Source organism: Anser anser, assembly GCF_964211835.1.
Source record: "Anser anser genome assembly, chromosome: 4".
NCBI classification, from domain to species: Eukaryota; Metazoa; Chordata; class Aves; order Anseriformes; family Anatidae; genus Anser; species Anser anser.
Window position 1 is genome coordinate 26,207,160 of NC_139724.1, and position 20,981 is coordinate 26,228,140.

The following is a 20,981-nucleotide window of genomic DNA, read 5'->3' on the forward strand; positions in this document are numbered from 1 at the left end:
AGAAGTGGCTGAATCAGGGGGGTAAAGTTGCACCCAGTGCTATGCCAAACCTAAGTAAAACGAAGCAAATCCACCTTCTTATAAATGTATCAGCAGATACTTCACTAGATTGCCCTTCTCTTCCAGCCAACTACACTGGCATCCCATGAAAACAGGAAGAAAGGCATCTTGCAGTACTTTTCACCAAATATCTGTATTATGGACACTGGAAAGCTGCTGCAGGAAATTTGGTTCTATTACATGAAGTTATTTTTCATCTACTGCAACTGTATACACAGACAAGGTTACAGCCTTACTTCAGCCAGACAAAGTAGCACTAACTTTAGGCAGCATCAGGGTAGCCAGGTTTACACTAGAATTACATCCCACAAGGCGTACTGCGTCGTTGCTGGTTCCAACTGCAAACTAAAATGAACTTAAAAGCTTGGCCAGCATAACTTAACACCCCAACACCCTGCCTTGGGAATGCGTCACAAGAAAAGATCAGATCAGACAGGATACTTACATCACATAAGTAATATTTCAGTGACACAAAAAAAAAAAAAAAGAAGTTAAGCTAACTGTAGAAACTATCATCGAAACTCAAGGATATCAAGAGCCATTAAGGAATTTACGAGGCTTTTTTAAAAAGGCCATAAAGTACCCTCTTCAATTTCTCTTATTCCTATAGTATAGGTAGAAAGACTGACTTACGAAGAATTAAAAAAGAAATTGCTTTTTTTTTTTGCATTTCACATGCAGTATTTTGCATATGCTGTTTACTTGTCGAACAGTATTTGACAGTTGCTCTGTGCAAATCATACCTTAGTCTCTGTACCTTTCCCTTTGAAACCTCACCTTAAATAGCGTGAAAAAAAAACAAAAGTAAGTAACAGTACTCAACCTATAAAGACCAGGCCTATCAATATCACAAGTGAAAGCCTTAGGAAAACACGGTAAGTGAAAAATAAGTTTGTATGAAACACTCAGAGGTTAATAATGCATATAGAATTAACGTACAGCGATCAAAATCATTAATGCTGTCTGAAATCAGCGTTGTCAACACCATTTTCTCATCTTATAATCTCTCCTAAGGAAGAAAGAGCTGCTCTGCTCAGAAACAGACAGGATTTGCATGACGACAAAAAAAAAAAAAAAAATCTTATGTAACTTCTTGGAGCAATACTTTAAAGAAGAAAAATGTCAACTTATGTTGTTATATTAGAATTTCCAGATAATGCTATAGAGCACAACTGCCCTCTTCTCAGCATGGGGAGTGACACCGTGCCCAGGGGACACTGCTCTGCACACTGATACAAGCAGACTGTTTTTGCCACGTGGACTGCTTCTGAGCAGCTTCTCTGCTTATGGCTGTCAGGATACCCTGCCTCAATCAGCTTGCTGTCATCCCTCCTCCGCTCCGGAGCTGCAGCTAGCAGCCTAGGTGGTCGGAAAAGCTGACAGAGCCCTTGTTCCCAGGCAAGTTTGGAAATGTCTGCTTTAGCAACGCATTGGGAAGTTCCATTTTCAACTCATCGGAGTATCAGAATTTCACCCTGCCACCTCCTCAGAAACACCTGATGATCAGTTACATTGGTTTAGCTGTTATTAAAATGAGATGGCATGTTTGTAAGCATTACTGCCAACACCAGAATACTACTAGGCACGCATTTACTCATGAGGGTGAAAGCAGCTCTGACCCTCTGCCATCCTCATGACATACCAGAACAACCTCACTATACATCACCATCTCATGTTCTGCCTCCACCTACATACCTGTGAAACCTAACACAGTTCTAGTATATATAACGAAGGTCTGTTGCAGTTTCAACAGGACTGACCTTTAAACATGTGTTAAGTCACACTAAATATCGAGTAATTGAATACCTCAAGGGCAAAGCCAGAATTTCAGCACTAACCACAGTCATTCATCTCCTGCTAACTCTAGAGGGGAACAACAACAACAACAAAAAGTTAGAAAGATTATCATAGTAGTTACCTAACATAACCTCTTCTAGTATTACCTTTTTTTCTAGCATAGTCTTAAAGAAGTACATTGACCATCTTCTTACAATCTATTTTTACATAAAACAGTTGATCTCAAAACTTGTACTGCAAACCTCATTCCTCAAATGCACTTTGGGTTATGATGCACACATCAAAAGGTACAAGTACCATAATTACATCATGCCCCCCTACATCAAAAGGTACAAGTACCATAATTACATCACGCCCCCCTACTTCAACCTGCTATCCTCACACGGTATGACATTTCCAACGTGACTTCAGTTCTGACAGTGACAGTGGAATTACATTAGAGTCCGCTGCAAGGTTCAAAGTTTCATTGCCAATTTTATTGTTTTCTCATTAAAACAAACCCATTACTGCTCCATTAGCATTCAGGTGGGGGGGGGGGGGGGGTGAACTAGGAAAAAAAAAAAACTTTAAGAAAACTTAGGATTTAAAATTTGCTCATTAGCAAGTCTCACTAGCCCTTCACATATGTTCAGCTGCTTGCTAATTGCCAAGGTCTTCTTCAACTACTGCATCCAGAACTACTTTTTTTTTTTTTTAAACATTATTTCACCATGAATGTTATCCAGTCATGCTCTGCTTAGGGTTCAGTCCTGAACATATGAAGTTTCATCTTATCTCAAGGCATATGTCTTTTTAAAAGCCATGCAACAAACATGGAAATCATCATTTGCACTGAACACTTCAGCTTTCCTAAATCATAAAGTAAATCAGAAACTGCAAAGACTACAGTATGCACCTTGTAAACTAATGACAGACACTTATGATCAGGTGTAATTTTATTTCAGCAGAAATTATTTCCAACTACAGTCTAGCACCTGACATCTACTGCATTTCAAAACCCTTAGATAGAGTAAGCTTCAAATTCCTCCTGTGGTAATTAGGGTATCTTCCATTCAGCATATTTCATTAACTAAACTGATGACACTTTGGAGGAATAACTTCCATAATGGATAGCTATATTAAAAAAGAGTCAAATATGTTACTGTTCAGTTGAAGGAACTGACTTAAATACAGTTAGTATGTAGCAAGTGCATTATATACGTGGGTGATGACCCTTGAAATTAAGACTACTAATACACTAAAATGATACATTATGCTGTCTCGCACACTCCAACATCGAGGCTACGCAAGTGGTAAACAAACAAAAAGATCAAACAATCCCATAATTTCTTACTAATGACCTATAAAATATTTATATTATATTTAAATTACACCGACAATTACTGTGTAGGAGCATATCTGTGTTCTGCTCAGCAGTGCTAAATGTAAATGTATAAATGGTAAATTGCAGGCGGGGTTTTAAAGTGCTTCATTATATCTCCCCAAAACTAAACTTCACTTAATGCAGCTCTTACTGAGATTTATGAGCCACGCATAAGCCCAGTGAGTCGAAGAATAACTTCAGGGGAAAAAAAAAAAAAAGAAGGAAAAAATAAAAAAACACACCTTGCTTATGCCAACTGTGAATTGACATAAGTTGACATTAATAATGGTGATCGAGGAGACTGTAAGCTGGAAATAAAAGTTGGTTGTGCCATCAATCTGACAGGCACACTTTAGGTCACTTTAGTAACGTTCAAAAGAAAAAAAGACCGACAACCACTTCTCTAGAGTTTTCAATAAGAAGGGTAGGAAAGAGAGGCTGGAGGTGGTCGGTGAACTGGGAGGATTACGAGCAGTGTTAGCGGCACAGAGCAGCTCACGGAGCGGCACAGCCGAGCAGACCCCTGAAAGTTGCGGCAGGAACTCCACTTCGTCGGGAAACCCGCGAGACCCCAGAGGCCAGTAACCCCCCGGGCTGACCCCCGAGGCTCCCGAAATCCCGCATCTTCCCAATTTCACAGCCGGCTGCCGTGCCTGGACACCGGGGCCACCTGGGGCCAGCCGGCGGGCGAATTCCCTCGCCCACAACTTTCTCCCTTCGCTCCGTCCGTGCCACCAGCAGCCCGTGCGGAGCCACCCGCCGCTCCCGGACCCCCCCCAAAACCCCGCAGCGGGGGGCGAGGGGCTGCTCCTACCTGCGGCTCGGCGGGCTCGGCGGGCTTCACCAGGTGCTTCTCCTTGTAGAGAGCCCAGAGGCCGATGTCGGGCAGGAAAATGAGAGCCGCGCTGAAGAGCAGCGTCATTTGCAGAAACCGCTTCTGTTTCCTCTTCATGGCCAAAGCTGGGCTGCCCTGGCGGCGGCGGCAGCTTCCCCAGCGCCACGTCCTTCCCTCCCCGCCGCCCCTCGCAGGGGCCCGGTGTGGCGGAGAAACTTCGCCCGCCTCACGCCCGCCCGCCCCCTGCCCGGGTGGAGCTGGGGTCGGGGCTGGCGGTCGCTGCTCCCCCCGCCCCGCCGCTCCCCCGGGAGCTCATGGAGCGGCAGGCGGCCCGACACCGAGCGATAAAACGATAAAAGAGGTAAAACGCTGATGGTGATACGCGGACCGGCCGGCCGGCCCGCCTAGCTCCCGGGTACCGCGGGGGCGCTAAGGAGGCGCGGAGCCGCCCGCCTCACGTCCCCCTCCTGCCGCCCGGGCACACGGGGCGGGGGGGTGCGGGGGGGGGGGGCGCGGCATCATGAGCTCATCACGCGTAATTTGCTAAGCAAGGGTTAAAAGGGAAAAAAATAAATAAAAAAGCGGCGCGCAAAGGCCGGCGCGGCGGCACAGTGCTCCGCTCCACCGGGGGTAGGCGGGCAGCCAGGGGGCGGCTCGGCCCAGCCCGGCCCGGCCCGGCCCCCCCACCACGTGCACCGGCCGGGCCGGGCCGGGCCGGGGGCGGGCAGCAGCGGTCCCGCCCCGCCGCTCCCCCATCATCCCGGGCCAGCGGGGCCCCCCCGGTGCCGGTACCGCCGCGTAGCACAGCGGGGACGGGGCTCGCGATTCCCGTTGCGGTCCGCCCGCCTCGGCGCTGCGTGAAACGCGGGGGATCCGCACCGGGGGCAGCCCCGCAGGTGGTGGAAGCGGCGTAGCCGCTGCCCGGTGTGTTGGTCAGGCACGTTTGGGCTGCCGGTCGGAGTTGGGCTGCCCGCCCTGAAGCCACACTGCCTCCTCTCCACCCCAACTAACTCCGCTAGGCAAAACAGGAAGACGCTCGGGTTAAGGTCGCTCGGACCTAGTGAGTGCCCTTTCAGCTTCATCACCTCACGCAGTGGGAAAATATGCACCCTGTTGTAGCGGTAATATGCTTATAACCCATATCGTAAAATAAAGGTGTATCTAACTGCTTTTTTTTCTGTATAAAAACTGCCAACTACGGCCCATGTTTCTGTTGATGGCTTAAAGCATTCCTGAATGTCTAGGGCTAAATCCTACAGTGAGAACCTTCGTCCTGCATCCGAAGGGCATCCCTACACAGGGTGGGAAGTAGTGCCGCCCTTCTCGTGGGTGAGATCGATCGGGGCCGTCCACAGAACCGCCTCGTGCAGAAAGCCTTTCCTACACATGCATAATACAATAGGAGAGGCAGCTGAAGCTTATTTTTAGGAGAGGAGCTGGAGATAAAGGAAAGCTTGTGGAAGGAACAGAAGACTGAACGCTGAAGGTGGGGTGGGAGGGAGCAGCATAATGCTCTCCACAGAAAAGTAGGACTGGAAGGGACCTTGCGAGGTCAGCTCCTCCACGGTGCTGCCCCAAGGCACGATCAGCTGCACCTCTGTCATTGCTGACAAGCATTGGTCTAACTCATTGTGAAGTCCTCCAGTGACGGCACCACTACAGCCTCCTCAGGCAATCTGTTCCAACTTGCAGTTACAAACTTTTCCCTCATGTTTAACCTGAATCTTCCGTGCTGTGATTTCAGGCTACTACATTACCCGCTGAGGATAAAAGAGTATTCCCCTCAGTCTTTACGTAGCTAAAGCCCACCTTTTAACACACTGTTCCATAGACAGCCCAGGACATCTCAACAGCTGATGTCTCTTACTGCTTTCATCAGGACTGTCTTCAACTGATTTCTCTCTCTTGAAGTTCAACGTCCAAAGCCGGGCATAATACACCACTTGAGACCTTGTAAGTATTTGTAAGAAAAGAAGGATAATTGTGCGTGTCACAATGTGGGCTCTTTTTTCATGCTTACATGTGGAATGGATGATTTGTTTGCAGCAGCGTTATGCTGTTACCTAATGACCAGTTGGTGATGCTCTTTAAGCTCTGGTTGGTTATGTTTTCCTTGAACTAACTCCCTCCTCATTCATTGTTCCTGTGGGCAAACACAGCTCCCTTTTGCACTGACTCTATTGAATATTATCACTTTTCTTCCAGAATCTCTCTTCAGTTTGACAAAAGCACTTTGTGTTTAAACCTATCTTCTGCTGTCATATACAAATTTAATAAAAATAATATCTAGTCTTTAATCCAGACCGTTAGCATGAGCTTTAGCAGATTCATATCCAGGACAAAGCCTTGCAGAGCTTTGCAAAAGGTATCCACCCACATTTAAGAGTGAGCCATTGATACTTTATTCTCTCAGTAGGTTCCACACAATTTTGCACTCACCCTTAAGAGCTGCAAGACCAACATAAACTAGTCTTGTTTAGACCAGCACCACATGCAAAATTTTGCTCTACTGTCCTAGTGATAAAGTACATACTTCACTATTTTCCTTTCACTCTTGCCAGGCTATAAGGAAGGACATCATGGTATTGAGTTCAACCAAAATTTAAAAAATCTGGTTTGGTATTCTAAAGCTGTATTCATCAAAAGACTAGAAGTATTCACAAACCCAAAGAGCATTGATCTGGTCAGAAATTCCACTTAACTTTTAGCTAGTCATCCAAGGCTAGAGAACTTACCTAACATATAGAAGATTTTGAATCAGCTGCCTTTTTGTCTGAAGGGATTCAACACTGATGTTCTTCCAGTCCTTGTGAAAAGCATAATAGCTAAAACCACCCTAAGTATAGAAATAGTTGCTGTAAGATCATATAATAATTTTATAGAAAAAGAAGCACTAGTGGCAGGAAAGACTTAGGAGATATTGCACGCTGGAATTCCACAGCATGCTAGTTAAGTCCCTCTCTGGAGATAAAAACGAATGCAAACATTCACGTTCACTCTCAGGAGAGGAAATTCAATTTAATTTCCTGAACCCTGAGGATGATTTTGTAGTAATGGCTGTAGTCCACAACTCACTAATTCAGGTCTGCTTTGTAAAGAATAAAGGCATGTTTTTCAGCATATATTTTTTTTCACACACTTGTAAACCACCTAGCCCTAATAAGAATTGCTGATTTTTGCTAAGCTAAGATGCTAAGCCAGTTTAAAGGACAAAACAAAGAAAGAAAACACCAACAGCAAACTTCATTGTTTTTTGAGTTAGAAGCTTCAGCCAAACATCAAGGCAAGGGGAAATATATGTTCACCTAGAAGAATCTGTAGTAAAGCTGTGGAATATATGGCGACTTCAGTTGGAATACCTTCAAGACTTGAAGTACTTGCTGTTTGAAATCTCCAACCATATATGAAAAAGAATGATAGAGGTGTATTATGAAAGTCTGCACACCTTGGCACATATTCTGGGGACATATTTTCCTATCTATTCCTACAGGTCCTCCTCAGTCAAAACCTCCACCTAGACTTCTGATACAACCTAGGAGCAAAAATCAGAGCAGACTGCAACGCACCCCAGTAGGGATGAGAGCTATCAAGTTAGATGAGTACGAGAAGCTTTTTGGATATGCATCTCAAAGCTAGAAGCTGAACTCAGACAACATGCAAAGTAAATTTTTTGAGATCACAGCTTTACATATAGAGTTACTCAAAAGAAACTTCAGCTCACAGCTAATCAATACTCTATGCAAGAAAGCCACTCTTCAGTGAGTAGCTTGCAGGAGCCAAGCTCTGCACTCACATGAAAGATAAAGTACCCATCTTCATGTTGCCTGTTACAAACAGCAGAGGTTGATGTACTGTAAACAAAGAATGAATCCAGTAAAATGATGATTAACAGTCTGTAACATCACCATATAAAAGAGTGAATAAAGGTAATGGAATGGGAGTTTGTTTTGATTACAGTATTTACCTCCAGGTAACTCAGGATGTGAAATGACAGGTTTGTTCCCATATTTATTTCAATCTGCTTAGCTAGAGACAAATCGTAGTATTGCAAAACACTTTCAAAGGCAAGATGAGGGGCAAAGAGGTCTGTTCTTCTACTAGTATAACCCAGATCTTAAGCAGTCAGTGATTCTGATATTTAGGGCACTGACACACTTTTATCATGGCTGTTTTTCTTCCTCTGACCTCCAAGGGTCTCTCACAGCACATCAGACCCTGTCTAAGTATCATTTAAGCTTGACCAAATCCTCCAGGGAAAGGCAAGATATCGGTAGCATACTAGAAATAGAAATGGAAATTCAATGTGTAGGGGAAGAACTTTTATAAAAGTTCAAAATCCAAGATCCTCCAAGCTCCCACAGAGAACATGTATTTTCAATGTGTCCTGCAGAGGAAAGTATCAATGTATTTTCCTCAAAACCTGAAACGATCATTTATATATAGACTTTGGCTATAAATAACAACACATTTAACAGTTTTTTATTGACCTTCTGTTTCTAAGTTATTTAGGCCTCCCCTCTCCCCATTTTTGCCATCAAGTTTCAAAACCATCACCACATATTTGTACCACTGCTAACTGTGGAAATATTTTTTTAAATCTCCTTTGTTAGGTTTTTCTTAGAATCAAACTTGTTCTCAAACTTAACTGAGAATTTCTGCTGAAAGGGAGAGCTGGGAGACCTCCTACTCATAGAGGAAATATAAAAATTCACTCCCTAGAGGAAAACACAAGAGAAGTTTCTTTTATCAAGATTTTTGGATCATGACCTGTATTTTTTAAGTTACAATGTTTAGCAATATTGCATGGAGCCAGAAAAAATATTACTTAAGAAGTATACTGCAAACATTTGTTAAAATCATAATTATTATAAATCAGAAAACTTTTTTTTTTTCTTAAATCTGGTGGAGATTTTCCAGTCATAGTACACTTAAATTTCCATCACCTTAAATCGGAAGATTAGTAGCAGTGAAATGAACTAAATGATATGAAGTCTTTTGGGTGAATGCACCTAAAAATCTTTGGCATTTAGAAAATTGTGTCATTCCTATTCCAGAATTCTAAAGTTTGTTTTCAAACTTTAATTTGTTTAAATTAAGTTTGAAACTTGACTTCCAAACTTTTTTTAAACTTCAAATTCCAAAGCAAAACTATTGCTCCAGTAAAAGTCATATAGAACTTAAATGAGTAATGCTAAGGCCATGAATTATTTCCACTTTCAAATCTTTATTCTGTTTGACTAGCTGGATGATGGATGATTGCTGCTTCATTGTTGCTGTGCCATTATAAACTCAAGAAAGCAAACAAAAATGCTGATAGATCAGACTTTTTGCCAGTTACCTCACAAGCTGCAGATTCACAAAAGAAATCACTGAAATGTAAGGGTAATCAGAAAAGTTTATTTTGAGACAGAAAATCAGTACAATGTCAAATATTTCTAAATAGCTCAGTAATCATAAAACACTGATGTCAGGAAAAATATTTTCTCATTCTTCCTTTCACAAAAATCCACAGTAATTTGGACCTAAATATGGCGCAGGAACATGTCATATGCAGGAAGTTGGATGAACCAAAGTTGCCTTTTTTTAATCATCATCTTCAACAAACAGAAGCAATATATCAGCTTTACAAGAACAGAACAAACTCAGCTCTTTGTTAGCTAGGAAAAACATTAATCTTTTTCAAAAATCTTCCTTTTAGATCTTCTCTTTCGTCAATTTCAGAGAACTTCCTGTACACTTTCCAAATATCTAGTACAGACTCACGTCAACATTACTCTTTTCACATCCAAGAGTTTCCTTTGTATGGTAATACACAGGGCCTTTGCACTCTCATCACATAACCAGATCCAGGTCAATATAACATAGCTTTATATCACTGGAAATGAAGCAGTACATTTTGGAAAGCTTCATTAACAAGACTGAAATTCTCACCAAATTTGTAAAATGTGCAGGATATTTCAAATGGTAGCAGATGTCACCTTCAGTTCTAACTTGTTGGTAGAGGCATCACCAGCAAACTTTGGAGATGTCTCAGCAGGAGAGGGGGGTTGAGCTAGAAGGAGCTCCACAGTGCTCACTTGCTAATTTACTCCCAGTTTTGTTCTGGGCTGCTCTCTTGGAGACAGTTCTCTCCGAGACAAAGCACCATGAACCGTTTCTTTCAGGTAACCTTATTAAAAGGCAGAATGGATGAGAATGCCCCAGGCTGTAGCTTCTCTGTCATCCTACAAGTACCCCCAGCCAGCTGAGCACTACATGCCCCAAGCTCCCCACCATGCCTGTGTGTCACTCCCTAGGGTACATCATACATCTCGGGGGTTTCATGAAAGCTTATGGCTTGGACAGGGACCTCATATAACTTCAAACACAAATGGTCTGTACCTTTTCATATCTCCACTTTGTCAGAGATCCACTTGGTACTCATGAGCAAACTAAAACGTTGGTATGCTACTAACAGTACAATGCTAATAACGTGGTATTTCCGTAACTCACCAACAACTGAATATTAATTTCTGTGAAGTATACCTAGGACAACAAATGCTATGTGAATATTTTATTCCAATTTGAAGAGGAAATCATCAAAAATAATTCTAATGAAGATCATAATGCTGAGAGCTCCAGGTCCACCAGTGCAACTTACTAGTATAAATACATATAAAAGCATGAAGCAAGTAAGAAGAGGCACATTTATACTGCATTATTAGTAGACAGCAATACACTGAACTCCATCATGTACCATAGAGAGGCATCAACAATGCCACAGAAGACAAGATTATGATTTTATATACTTTGGGTGCAACCCAGCAATTACATAATTTCATTTAAAGACTATGTATTGCTCCATCATTAAGTAGAAAAGGTTATTTTATCTAAAATTACAATTGTCAAAGTCAGTGGTTTCTGATGAACTGTGTAAATGCAATTTGCAATATTGATTCCAATATATTCAAGGAAATAAATGCTGAAAGAAATGAGCCTCAAGAGAAATAGTTTATTTTAGAAAGTACTTTTCTAAGGGGTATTAGTGAGAGATTATTCCACTTTTAAATGATTAACAAATTTGACATTTTATATAGAAATATTAAAGACCAGAGATAAACCAACCGAAGGTAGACCAGAAGGGACTAGAAGACCACCCAGAAAATTGCTTACTAGTATCTTCACAATAATAGTTACTCTTCAGATTGATTAACAGTCCAGTCTTTCTAACTGGAAATTTAGTATTTTTCATGGAAGTTGTTCTCCACATTTCAAAAACCCCTCAAGAGAACTAAAAGACTTTTTTGGCTATTACAGTTCATACATCACAAGTTGTCTTTTCAGTCTCAGATTTCTTTCAGGCTCACAGGATATTCAACAGAAGTAGAACTCAGAATACATTAAAGGATCAAATGTAAGAAATACAGATATCACCAGATATTATGAAGGAAATGAAAATTAACAAAAGTTTCATTAAAAGCTTATTGAAAATTTTGAACCAAAACCAATCATTTCAATCAGTTTTACATTAGCATAAAGGTGAGAAAATAGAGTATTAATGGCTATCAGATGTTAAAAAAAAAAAGAGTTACATTAATATAAGGAGCCTTGAATGTAAAGGCACAGAGGTGTTTTTTTCTCCTCACACCCTGAATAAGAGACATGATAATAGCTATCAAGAAACAGAGGGCAGGGACAATTTTAATACATGTGTGGGCATCTCCATGAGCACATGTTTATCCCTTTTATGAAACTTCATGAGAGCTGACAATTTCTAGTGTGAAAATACCCATTAATCTAATGTTTTGAAACACCCAGATTACTGTATATTTCTAAATCTTGTTTTGCCTCCAAATAGCTAGAAGCAGCACCAGGTGCTAGGTCTGTGCTAACTTAACTTGATAGCCAATAGTCCTTAGACAACGCTGAAATGTACATGGGGAAAGCCAATAACATCCTGTGCATCCCTAATGTGAATCAATAAGCATTCTGTCCTGTCCTTTCCTTTCAGAGTTAGGGCTCTTGAACACATGTATCTGGCTTGAAGTTTTCCTCAAAGGGAGAATAAGAACAGCTTCATTTTAGCTACAGCACTTTGGTACAAATGAGAGGTGAATCAGGCTACAGGCAATGAAAGAGTTCATGCAGCTTGACAAACATGTTTTTTGTTTTGTTTTTTTTTTAAAGCTAACAGAACTGTTGTTCCATGGTAATGCCTTGATCTTAGTAAATATAGCTCTTTTTTTTTTTTTTTCTCCCTCTCATTTAGAGGAAGCATTTTTTAATAACTAGGATATAGAGGGCCTTCCACACCTTGAGGAGCTAATTTTAGTCACTTAATACAATATCAAAAGGATCATTCCTTGTTCACAGATAAAAATAGCTAAGAGCCAAATGGATTTGGGAAAAAAAAATCATCACTAAAGTTAAGAACAGCTAATGTTAAGAGCTTTTTACAAAGTGACTAATGAACTGGTCTGTCAAGCAGTAAATCCAGAATTCTCTAGTACTTTTCCCAGTGCAACTGCAATTTTATATATACTAGAACAAGGAGAAAAAATAGGAAAAGCTTTCTGCTGAAACTGTAGATTCTACTCAAAAAAAACAGAAGTTGCATTGATATAGAAATAAATGGATTGGTTAAAAAAAAAAACAAACAACAAGCAAGCAAGCAAAAAAAAAAAACATGAACATTGTAAGGAACTTTCTAACTTCAGAATAACACAAAAAAAAAACCCTAAGATATTTTAAGATAAAATTCAAAGCAATTATCTAAATAAAGGCTTTGTTTTAGCCCCAAATTACTTTTCTTTTGGCAATCAGAAAGGCCCTCAGCCTCCCTCCCCTGCTCACCTGTGTGCCCATTCACACATACTTAGCCGAGCAGTGTTTTTCAGCTATTTCCTTCCTGTGTTTTAAATGAGTTTGCATGAAGGGCATAGGGACTTCATGAATGTACATGTAAAATATCAGAGCTAATTATTCTGACACAGGCACAAAACTGATAAAGGTCACCAACCCAAAAAGCATACAATGGGCATGTGAAAGCACATCATACAAAGTACATATCAAGATAAAGAGTTGCCACTGTTTGAACAACTCAGCAATAGGTAGGGATATTGAAGTTTCTTATAAAATCATAAAACTCATATCTCAGTCTATCACTCCTGTACTAAATTCTTTCCAGCCCATGGTAAACAATGAGAGCAGTTGGCATTAGTGGTATTAAGCCTAATTTATGTGTTTTAACCTTTTCAAGACCACTTGGCTTCTATCAACAAGACTGAAGACAGTATCAGCCCAAATAGACAGGAGTCTAAATACCACGGCATCTCAGACTCTTTTCAGATGCCTTTTAGATACAAGAACAAGTGAAATTATCATCTCTTCTTTCTTTCAGGTCTCATACCACGGCATTCTGCTAGCAGAGAACTTCCTTGCCAAGATAACGGTCCCCATCTGTCATTCACCCTTCATGTTTCTCAACGGAGTTAAAAAGCCTGACAGTTTCCATGAATAACAATGACACATACTCATATCTCGCAAAGAGGCACAAATTTTGTCGATGAAAAGACAGGAAAAAATCCCACAGCGTTTAAAAGTTTTCTGAGCACTGCTTATGTCTGGTTTTGAGTGAAGATGGAACTGCCATTGTGTGCAAGTCAACCACCCCTCCTTACATCAGTTATCATGTAATTGCTGACTGAGGTCACTGTAACTAAGGACCTGTCCTCACCATGAACACAAATCTGTTTTGTAACCAACACCTTGTTCTTTCACAGGAAAGATTCTTTCCTATTTTACAATAGCCCTCATTTAGTTGGGTTTCAGTAACATTTAATATGCAATTATTGACCATGTTTATGCATTAGCACTTAAAAAGCTGCTTAAACATACCTGTTTGAACACCTTTTTCTGAAACCTATCCTAAAATCGTAACACAGAAGCATGTTTTAGAGGAGATGCTTGCAAGTAGCTTGTAGAGAAAGTGCTTTTACTACTGTGAAGAGTTTTCATGGTAGATTTAACAAATGTAAGTGCATAGGTATAGTTATAGATGGACTTGTGTTACACATAATTTTCAGAAAGACTGCACATACCTGTTTAGTAATAAGTTTATTTTGTCAGTGCAGAAGACAATGGAAAAAAAATCTTTAAAAGGGAAAGGACAACAACCAAACTTATCTAGGTTTGGTGATTAATAACTAAGTACACCATCAGTCTTTGGTCAGCCTCACATCACTCAAAATATTATTCCTAGCACAAGTTAATTTTAATTTCAGCATGAAAAATTTCTGCTGTACAGAGGTTCAGTACATAGAAAAAAAGTAACCAATATCCCATATTAAATGTTATTACAAAAGAAAAGAGATGACATATACACACAGAACTCTATTTAGAAGCACTTTTCATTATTGGTATGAGTTATTTGGTATTTTGTTTTTCCTTCAGCTACGTTATTGAACTTCTGACTGTACTCAGTCAAGTTGACTGAGAAATATACCTTATGTCTTTGGGGGATATGCACTATTTCAGATTATAATTTAGATATATTTCCCATTTTTTATATATAATTCTATCTTCACTGTTTAACATTCAGCTCTTGTAGAGGCTGGTCAAGCACTGGTCTTTGTGAAAAATCTGTTGAATATTTTGCCAGTGATCTTAGTACAAAAGTAGGTGCATGCTAATGACATTTTAAGAGTCATCATCAATAGAGAAGATTAGAATTTTGTATAGGAAGAGCTAGATGACCTTGAGGACTACAATTACAAAAGTGACACTGAGTTAAGTACTGTTTAGGAGAAGATCATATATAAAATGTTCAGGAAAAAAAATCTTGAAGTTTGGGAGCAAAATTTCACCTCTTAGACTAAAATTCCATTAAGCATTAGAGGAAAGCTACTTAATTTGTTTTAAAAATATCTTACCAACTTTACAATTAGTAAAATGCATTGTCATTATGTGCAGTAGCACAGATCTCACTTGAAAGATCCAGGGATCCCTTCCTGCTGGAGGGGCTCAGTTGACTTGATTTATCTATTTGACTAACGCTTCTCATCCCTTCTTATTTAGTGTTTTGAAGAAGTCTAAAACTCTCTAAATTATGTACTCCCCTCCTCCACGAGGGCCAGGTGCCTTGTATTACCTAGTTTTCCAATTGTCTTGTTCTTTTAAGAATTAGTATTTCAAAACTGGATCCTTTTGAAAATGCTTACAATTCAAACTGCTGATGGCTTAGTCTCTTTGACAAGTCAGCTGCTAAAGGAAAAGAACAGAAGATGAAGCAGGCAAAGTACAGAAACAGAAATATTGTTTCTGCCCAAATGAAACCAAGCGGGAATTGGGTCAGAGTGCCTTTTAAGGGAAGCAATCCAGCTGCTTCTATGCATTAAGTCACATAAACCTGCTATTTCTTCTTCATATGATTCAGAGCAAAGGTCCAAAATAGGAAGACAAATTTGGTCTTAAGATTTTTTTGTTTGTATATTTTTTGTAGGGAGCAAGCTGTATGTCCCCAGATGATTTGCAGCATGCCTGAGTGTTTTGGCCAGTATGGCTGTATAAGAGCATTGATGATGGGCTGAAAAATCTAAAAGTTCCTCAGTACATATCACAATAAATTCAAACATATGAAAATTCTACATATGATTGGGGAAAATCCACACCCCAGAAAGCTCCTGGGTTAATAAAGGTCTTGAATGCCTTTTTTTTTTTTTTTTCCTGGCTGGAACGCCGTTTTTCATGGCCAAACTTCCAAAGAAGTTCAACAGAATTTTACATGCCAATAAGTTTCTGAAAATCATGCATCAGAGATCCTCCTTTATTAAGAGGGTGCCTGAAGTAAGATAGAATTCAACATCATACATATTTTATTTATTAATATGACATGGTCACAGGATGCTTAAAACTCTGAAAACTGGAAATACATAAGGTGACTCAGGAATGAGTTGTCAATATTTTGGAACAGAAAAATCTATTACAAAATATGATGACCCTGGACCGGTTTCGTTAGTCACCCTTCCAAATTAGTCCACACACAGAAATCTGCATCAGACAGAAGGATTGATGCACACAAAGCATGTCCTAAAAGTAATAACCATCATTCCAAGTACTCGTGTCTAAAACATAATGAATCTAACATGAACTGTGCTATGTCCTTATTTGATGGAATACTAGGAGATGAATATTATGTGACATTCCAGTACGTGTGATCATCTTGTTATATCTCAAACTGCACTGAGCTTATTTTTTTTATTTTTTTTTTTTCCTTAAGGGCATGTAAAAAAAAAAAGTTATTCCCTTTGTGGAAGACAGCAGTAGAATTTAAAAGCCAAAGCTAATGTAGACATGGCAGAATATGAAACATGAAACATATACTATACAAGTTCTCAAGATGACAACAACATCCAAAAGCTTCACCAAAGCAGACCAATTTTGAGATAGGTACCTGAGATGGTTTAGGTAGAAAGCACATTTATATGACTACCAAAAGTTCATAAGCATAGCAAATTGATGAGGATGTTAAAGAGCTTCAGAAAGTTAAAGAGTAAGAATTTGCTTGATGGATAGCGAAGTAAGAAAACGGATGCTTACCTGAGAATTTAAAAGAAAAGTTCTCATCCTGTTTGTATTTCTAAATAAAATTTCCAAAATGAAGTAACTTATAATTATTTCTTTTGATAGTTTAGCAATCTGTCTACTCTTCCTAACTATTTCGTGATAGAACACCATATGCTTTGAAAATGTCTCGTGACTGTCTGAAGTTATAGAACAAATCAGCAGGCTAGAGATAGTAATATGAAGACATTTAAGTTTTAAATAGGATTCAAGTCGCATGTCAACAGTGCAGTTGCAGTTACAATTGGTAGCTCCACGGTGGAGCCAAAAGCACAAGCTTTACACTCATTGCTGAAAGAATCAGAAACATATGTAAGTGTGAAAGCATGCAGCTTCCTAAAGAAACACTTTCTTCCAGCATACCCTTCAAAGCAGTGATTTCTTAGACCTATCTGCAATTGAAGAAGTGTTTCAAAAAGTCAGTTTCATTAAATGAAACAGCTTGTTGTTTATGTAGAGTACCAGTCATTAAGTTTCATTACTGTTGAATGTTGAGTATATCATAGGTATATCACAGCAAGGGGAAAACTCTCGTTTCAGAATGGAAAACATAAAAACAAAGCCATACCACAAAGATTTCAGGCTACAATCAAGTGTTCTGGGGAAAATCAGCATCTTTGATTTTAGATAAATACTTTTATATGGCATTAAAAAATAACATTCAGTATAAAGCATCTTAGATGAACCTAAATGATTCTGTGGTTTAAGTGTATAAAACAAAACTTTGTTAAAGGATCACTATAGTGTTAGCTTCATAAAGCAAACACTCTTCTCTTCCCTGTTCAAAAGCACATTTTATAATTCAAAACACTATATATATCAGCCTTCAGTGAAGCCTTACATTCATTTCCAAAACTGAAAGCTATTATCGTCTTCAAAATTCTGTTTTGTTTAAGGAATATAAATGTTAATGCTCACATATACATGACAGTAACATGAATAAAATAATGATGTAGAATAAGAAAAATTCTAGGATATTTTGTGCCAGCTGTGTACTGCTGTTTCATTTAGAAAACAAAAAACAAAAAAGCATCAAACTGAAGTTGTGAGTGAAGCTCAATGCTGCTGCCTATGTTCTGTCGGGCTAGATTAATTCTCAGAAGAATGGGTGCTTCCTAATGCATCTCTTCTTGTCATACCAGGGCTACCCAAATGTAAAAGCTACCAGTTTACTACTTTGCTTGTGAGTTTGTGGAAACAAGAATTCAGAGGCCACGTTACCTCTCTGTATGAACCACTGAGTGTCACAGACAGCCCAACCTATTTGATACAGGCATGGGATGACAGTCTCCTAAACCAATTAATATATATATATCTGAGTGAGAGGGCTTCTTGTTGTCACGTGTGGCTGTACAATTTTAATGGTTTCTAAACCTTCAGTTTGAAACCTTCTATAAATCCTGTTATCAGAAGAACTTACTTACATCTAGTTAAGGTGGGTTGGTTTTTGTCCTAAAGCAAGCAAAGAGCAACACTCTTTGAGGTGAGGAGCCCAGTTAGTACTGGAGAAGTCTCTCTGTATATTGCCTGAGTTTTGCCTGGCTGGTGTACAGAAATATCATCATCCTGCCAGGCTGTAGGGTGTCTTCTCTGGTAACTAACACACCAGGAACAACATTTCTTCTTCATATAGGATCAGTAACAGGATGTCACTTCTGCAAATTTCTGGAGATACATTTTTCACTGCTGTACCCTTAAAAATGCTTATAAAGGCAAATGAGCTACAAAAACATGTTAGGCATTCATTTGTAGGTATGAGAGTCATTCAGCATATTAGTAATTAAGGGGTCTATCAAGTTTTAGGTTCTATCTCCAGCTGGCATGCTCATCCTGTACTCATTTTTGTAGGGTTTTGTTCAGAGTTAGATAGAGAATACTAACAGAGTAAATTTTCATACATAGCTGTTGGCCTATACAATTCACCTCCATTCATTTGAATCATTCATTTAACCATGAGGGAAAACTAGCTGTTGAAATATATTTTGAGAGTTAGTAGTGAATTTCCATTCGTCTTAGTGTTAGAGGTTAAGTAAACTCTGAAGTAAGAATCAATCCTGAAAAGTACTGTTTGAACTAAAATATACCTTGCTAATTTGTAAGCTCTTCAGTTAAGAGATGTATCTGCTTACACAGTAAATCACAGACTGGAGAAAAAGAGCTGGAAGCATACTACAGCTAAAGTGAGGGCATTACCTGCCTGGAGTAGAAGTAAAAATGCATCTGTAAATTGCACGGAATTATGCAATTACAAGCTGCCTCTAATGACACACATAGCTGTCAGAGACCTACTTCAGTAACAGAAGATTTCCGGGTACTAACAAAGTTGTAGAGCTATTCTTGCAGCACAATTTATTATTGAGAGTGCTGCAGTCATACTGCTATTTGCCTAGCTGGTGCAAAGTGAAAGATTTGTTTTTGCAAAGCAGCGCACAACATTTCCATAAGGGAGGAGGCTCGACAAGGAGAACAGGCTGCTTCTCCAGTGATGATGATAATGAGCTAATGATCTCAGAGACTAGCTGGACATCAAGGAGGCTGTTGCATTAGCAACAGGGAGACAAGGGTGCTGAGATGACAACTGTCATGCAAACTCCTACTCAGCAGATTGCAAACAGGTTCAGCAGAGCTGACAAGGAATAGAGAGGAGTTCTACTGTACCGCTTATATAACCACTGCCAGTTATTTTGCTAAGGAAAAGAATTGCCTGAAACCCAGCAGAACAAGTCAGATTATTGCAATGATAAAAAGTCACCAGGGAGATAAAGGTCAAGATGGGAGGGAGTCAGTCTTTGCTATAAACTTCTGTAACTAAATCAAGTACTGGTAACTCAGAACCTTAATGTATGCAAATCACAGTAATAATTAAATAAAAACATATTTAGGAAACTGTGGTAATTAAGGAAGCTCAAACATATACTTAAAAAAAATTACCAGGACAAGGTAATTCTTAAGTATCTTTCTAGCTTGCATAAAGAAAACTTGCATTTTGGGAAATACAATTTGATTAGCATATACAAGATACCAAATAGTAGAATAATAACAATGCTAAATGCAGTAGATAACTTTTGGGCTCAAATGCACTGCTTTTAAATGCAATTATAATTTAATTTGGACATCATTATGTTGAATAAAGATTAATCAATAACGGAACTGAATATTGTTTTGGAGCTTACAGAGCAACAGCAAAAATGCAGCCTGTCCATTTCTACATAAAGTAAAAGAACACAGTCCCAGCTATTAAGAATTACAATAATACATAATTTTTCATAAGAGTGATTTTACTGAAAATGTAAGCCATCAGGTAAGCAAAGCCGGTTAGAAAACAATGTTTAAAGAGAAAGATTTCAAAAGATATTTGGAAATTCTTTAAAAAAAAAGATAGCTGTGACAGAGCAAGAATCATCAGATAACGGTTCCACTATCAACATAAGGATTACATCTGAAAGTACATCCTGGGCAATGTAAGTACCTAACAGTAATAACAAAACTGCAAGAAGGAAATAGAAAATATGTCAATATTAACTTAAAACTTATGGGATATAAAAATATGATGATGTTAAAGGCATTGTTGAAAATGCATGTTGGAATAGGCTTATAGAAAGTTGGAAGCTTTAAGTATTACAGGATCAGACTTTGGTGGTAATTAGGTACATCTTCTGACAGACAGGGCAAAGTAACTTTTTATGGTGACAGACCTTACAAGCTACTTTTTTTTTTTCTTCTGCCACCACCAGCTGTAGCAGTAATTCAAGTAATGTCTAGGTACTTTCACAGGAAGAAAACACCATGCATGACACTTCAAAAAGAAAGGATTAAGAAAGAGACACAGAAAGTCTAAAATCACACAAACTCAAATGAGAAATTGCATGAATTGTCAACAATGGATGTGATTAACTGCTGCGATATATTACTAATAGGGTGAGGGGACTCACCTGATGCTTTTCTGGAAGACATGTTTTATCCAGGAATATTTTTGGATTCCGTACATGGTATCTTGGAAAAACATAAGGATCTGTAACTACAGAGGTCAGGCTAAATGTTCCAATAGCACAAGCGTTCAGTGAAACTTTGAATAATACCATTGCAGTAGCTGCTTCTTATGTTTTGCTTACTAGAGGAGATAAATCCCTGGCTGCATGCCCTGGGTCTGCTTCATGTTGTTAATCACTTTGTAATTTCCCTTGGAGAATATATTGGCTGGACAGCCTCCGTCTGAGGACATTCCTTTCCCTTCAAGCCTTTATACCTCTCTGAAGCACCTACAGCTTTTCTCTGTGCTAAGAAAAGAAAATAACTTTACATCTTTTAATATTTCGATGTTTTCAG

The 20,981-nt window shown here is 39.2% G+C and overlaps 1 protein-coding gene and 1 long non-coding RNA gene across 13 annotated transcripts in view; one reads left to right on the forward strand and one right to left on the reverse strand.

Annotated features, from left to right (window-relative positions):
* The window catches only part of GALNTL6 (polypeptide N-acetylgalactosaminyltransferase like 6), a 517,959-nt gene that overhangs the window by 475,886 nt on the left and 21,092 nt on the right, over positions 1-20,981 (reverse strand). For 5 of the 11 annotated variants that reach the window (XR_014583969.1, XR_014583970.1, XM_083835052.1 and 2 more), the window contains exon 1: positions 4,035-4,180. The exons of 5 other annotated variants lie outside the window; for them this stretch is intronic. Coding sequence is in view for 3 of the 6 variants with exons in the window: in XM_083835052.1 (XP_083691178.1) it covers positions 4,035-4,172 (138 nt within the window). In the remaining 3 variants the exon portion in view is untranslated. Of the gene's footprint in view, positions 1-4,034; positions 4,181-20,981 lie in introns of those variants that run through there. One more of the 11 variants, XM_083835054.1, reaches the window with a different exon arrangement.
* LOC310899086 lies at positions 4,297-8,739 on the forward strand. Of its 2 annotated transcripts, none has more exons than XR_014583975.1 (3): positions 4,297-4,416; positions 5,935-6,008; positions 7,546-8,735. It is a non-coding gene; the product is annotated as an uncharacterized lncRNA (long non-coding RNA). The 2 variants fall into 2 exon arrangements; XR_014583976.1 differs by having other exon boundaries at positions 4,313-4,416; positions 5,800-6,008; positions 7,546-8,739.